The sequence below is a fragment of the Pyrus communis genome, chromosome 7 (assembly GCF_041283825.1).
Source record: "Pyrus communis isolate YQ-2024b chromosome 7, ASM4128382v1, whole genome shotgun sequence".
In the NCBI taxonomy this organism is placed as follows: domain Eukaryota; kingdom Viridiplantae; phylum Streptophyta; class Magnoliopsida; order Rosales; family Rosaceae; genus Pyrus; species Pyrus communis.
In genome coordinates, this window is record NC_142571.1 from 18995001 (window position 1) to 18998337 (window position 3337).

The 3337-nt window shown below is 38.0% G+C and overlaps 1 protein-coding gene across 2 annotated transcripts in view; it reads left to right on the top strand.

Moving 5' to 3' along the window:
- Nucleotides 1-2428, top strand: part of LOC137735345 (AT-hook motif nuclear-localized protein 11) — a 4440-nt gene extending 2012 nt beyond the window's left edge. For both annotated transcript variants that reach the window (XM_068474767.2, XM_068474768.2), the window contains 4 exons: nt 332-399; nt 983-1114; nt 1451-1612; nt 1936-2428. In XM_068474767.2, the coding sequence (XP_068330868.2) occupies nt 332-399; nt 983-1114; nt 1451-1612; nt 1936-2166 (593 nt within the window). In that variant the 3' untranslated portion in view covers nt 2167-2428. The remainder of the gene's footprint in view (nt 1-331; nt 400-982; nt 1115-1450; nt 1613-1935) is intronic.
- The last annotated feature ends 909 nt before the right edge of the window (nt 2429-3337 follow it).

Sequence of the window (3337 nt, forward strand, 5' to 3'; positions counted from 1 at the left end):
CCTATAACTCGAATGCTTGTTATCCGAAGTAAACATACTGACAGTCCCACTACTGTCATGTAAACTATCTCAAAACTATTGCAACATTTAGTAGACAGGATGATTCTAATGGCCAAACAGAATTTGGGCAATTTTGATGCATTTGGTACATATCCAAGGGCATTAAAATGTGGAATTATACAGGCTGATTTTAAACATAAATGTAGTAAAAAGAACTATATTTTCAATAAGTCGTTGCGTACTACCTACATGATTTAAATTTATGCTTCTTGCCCTGCATTGGAACTTTTTGTATGAAAATGATGTTGCAAATGGTTGATTGTTTTGCTAGGCGGATTGCTGTCTGGTTCGGCTGGGATGGGATTTACTCCACATATTATCAGCATTGCAGTGGGAGAAGTATGCCAAATAAACTCATCCATATATATACATGTATTATATAATCATAAATATGCAAGAACCTACTTCTTTTGTCATGAAGAGTTCTCTATTGATATTTTAATGTGGCCAAGAAGTGGTGGTGTAGATTCTGATTATGTCTGCAACTAAATGAGTGGCTCAGAAGCCCGATGATGTCAGATTCATGAGTCCTGTGCCGGCTTAGTTATGTATATAGGTTAATGTCCATAAATGTAATAATTTAATTATGCATAAGTAACTATTGGAGATGTAGAGATATTACACATCATAAGTATATAAAGGACTAGCAATTATTCAAATGAGCCAAAATTGCGAGTCAGCTTGAATTTGGTAGTTTGAGGTAGCCATGATTTTAAGGTGGTTGACTTTGATATAGGCTATGAAATCTTACTGGAAAATAAAAAGATAAGCATTGAGGTGCATCAGTTTCACTTGGGTGATTGTTATTCTGTCATGACTGCTATATTAAGTTATAAACAATCGAGTTCTTGAAGATATTTCTTTTTTAGGTTTGACTGTTATCCATTCTGTTGTCTTGAAATCAGCGTATCTTTTCTTGCAGGATGTTGCAACAAAAATAATGGCGTTTTCGCAGCAGGGGCCAAGAGCTGTGTGCATCTTGTCAGCCAATGGTGCTGTTTCTACTGTGACGCTACGTCAGCCCTCAACTTCTGGTGGTACAGTCACATATGAGGTATGAATATTGAACTTCTTGGTCAGTTTGATCCCTTGTGAAGGTTTGGGTAAATTCTAGGCTTATATTTTCTTGTGTATTTGGAATTTTGGGGGTAACGTTTACGGCTAAGAGGTTATTCATGAAAAAGTAATCCGAGTCCAACATCCGTTTATGTTTGTGGTAAATTTTTTCCGCAAATCCTACATACACAATCACGCATGCGCATATACATACACAGACAGACACATTTATGTATTTTTCTTTGCATATTTTCCTTCTTTTTTCTTCACGGAAGCTTCTAGTTCTTTTTTACTTCACTTGAGTTTATTTTCTTGTGGTTTGCGACTTCTTTAGGGACGGTTTGAGATAATATGTCTCTCAGGCTCTTACTTGCTAACTGAAATTGGTGGTTCCCGAAACCGAAGTGGTGGTCTGAGCGTTTCCCTTGCTAGTCCTGATGGCCGTGTCATTGGTGGAGGAGTAGGAGGGATGCTTATTGCGGCAACCCCTGTTCAGGTAGTAACTTCTTCATTGCTTTAGCTTTTGTTCATTGTGTTTGCTCAGCAAATCTTTGTCATTCTTATGAATTGGTAGTTAATCTTTTCAATGGGGAAAGAAATTTATGGGATTGGTGCTGTTTTCTTTACAAAATATTGTTACTGTGACCGTAAATGGTAATCGGATATAGTGGTGACTTCACCAGAACAGAAACATGCCAGCATAATTTTCATTTGAACAATACGAGTTTGCATAAGTAGATAAGAAAATGTCTTAGAGGAGTTATTTTTTCCCCTTCCTTTGCTAACTTTGAGGCTGAAACACATGGTGGATGAATCCAGGTGATAGTAGGTAGCTTCATATGGGGTGGTCCGAAGACAAAGAACAAGAAAAGGGAAGCCGTAGAAGGTGTCACAGACTTGGAACATGAGACAGTTGACAATTCGGTTGCACTAAACAGCATTCAACCAGATCAGAGTCTTAGCCAAAGTGCTTCATTGGCCGCGTGGCAGGCATCACGGCCACTGGATATGCGTAACAGTCATGTTGACATTGATTTGATGCGAGGGTAACTATTTCGTTTACACGGTCATTGTATGAACATTTCTGTTTCATCGCTAGTTGGATTTATTTTTCTTCGAAGCATCGATGTTGGGAAACAGAAGCCAGAAGATCGTCTAACTTCATTTATCCATGATAGACATTGGGTCTGTACTATTTTTCTTTAGTTCAATCAAAATTTAGCTTGAACTTGAGCGTTCATGATTTCACTTTCATCTGTAGGCATAGTAACTTTTATTCTCTAGCGAAATAAAGAGGAGATTCAGACTGAAATTTCTTTCCTTTGTCGGCATACATGCTCGTAAATCAGGATCACACATTCTTGATCAACGTGGTGTTTATGTTTCATGTAGTGAAGGAATGGCTACGTTGATCTACGTCGATCTTCTTGTTTCTGTGATGAATGTTTATTTTTTGATTCAATCAGGATCGACAATGAATAACTTTCTTGTTAGGCAGTTTGGCATGTTACGATGATAGACCTTCTCTCCTCTATTGTTTTTCATTCCCCCTATTCACCGTTGTACCTTTTCATGTGTTTTGTAAAAGTTCGGCCGCGGACGGAGAAAAGATGAAACCACTTTTCCCAACACTTGTTATGCTTTGTCGATCTAAGAAAACAGACAGGAAAAGGGTTGAAAAACAGAAACATGTGTGCACCACATGCAAAGACAGAACAGAAGAAATAGATTAGAACAAAATAGAGGTTCCGGTTGTTTACATTTCATTCCCAAAATATAAGATAACATAAGCAACAGAAGCACCAAACATCGGACCATGTGATGTCTAAAGACACCCTATTGTTCTGAGGAAGGCCAATGCTCCAAACAGTTTGGAGGCATCGCCAATGTTGATTTCTTTTTTTTTTTTTTTTTTTTTTTTTTTTTTTTTTTTTGAATAAAGTCTACACTAAAGGGGTGGGGGAGTGAGCTAAGCCTTACACTGGGTTAGTCATAATAATGCGGTTCAAATTCTCCTTTGGCGAGAATTGAACCTAAAACCTCACTTACAAATAAAGAGGAATATCATTAGAATGTAATGGTGTTAACACAAGGTGATTGGTAGTCATGGCCATTTCACATTCCACAATCGAGTCACATTCATCCACCACCATGACCACCACATTGCGACTGCTACCGCTAGTTGTGATGTTGGGAAGTGACCATTGTTGTACCGTCGTCA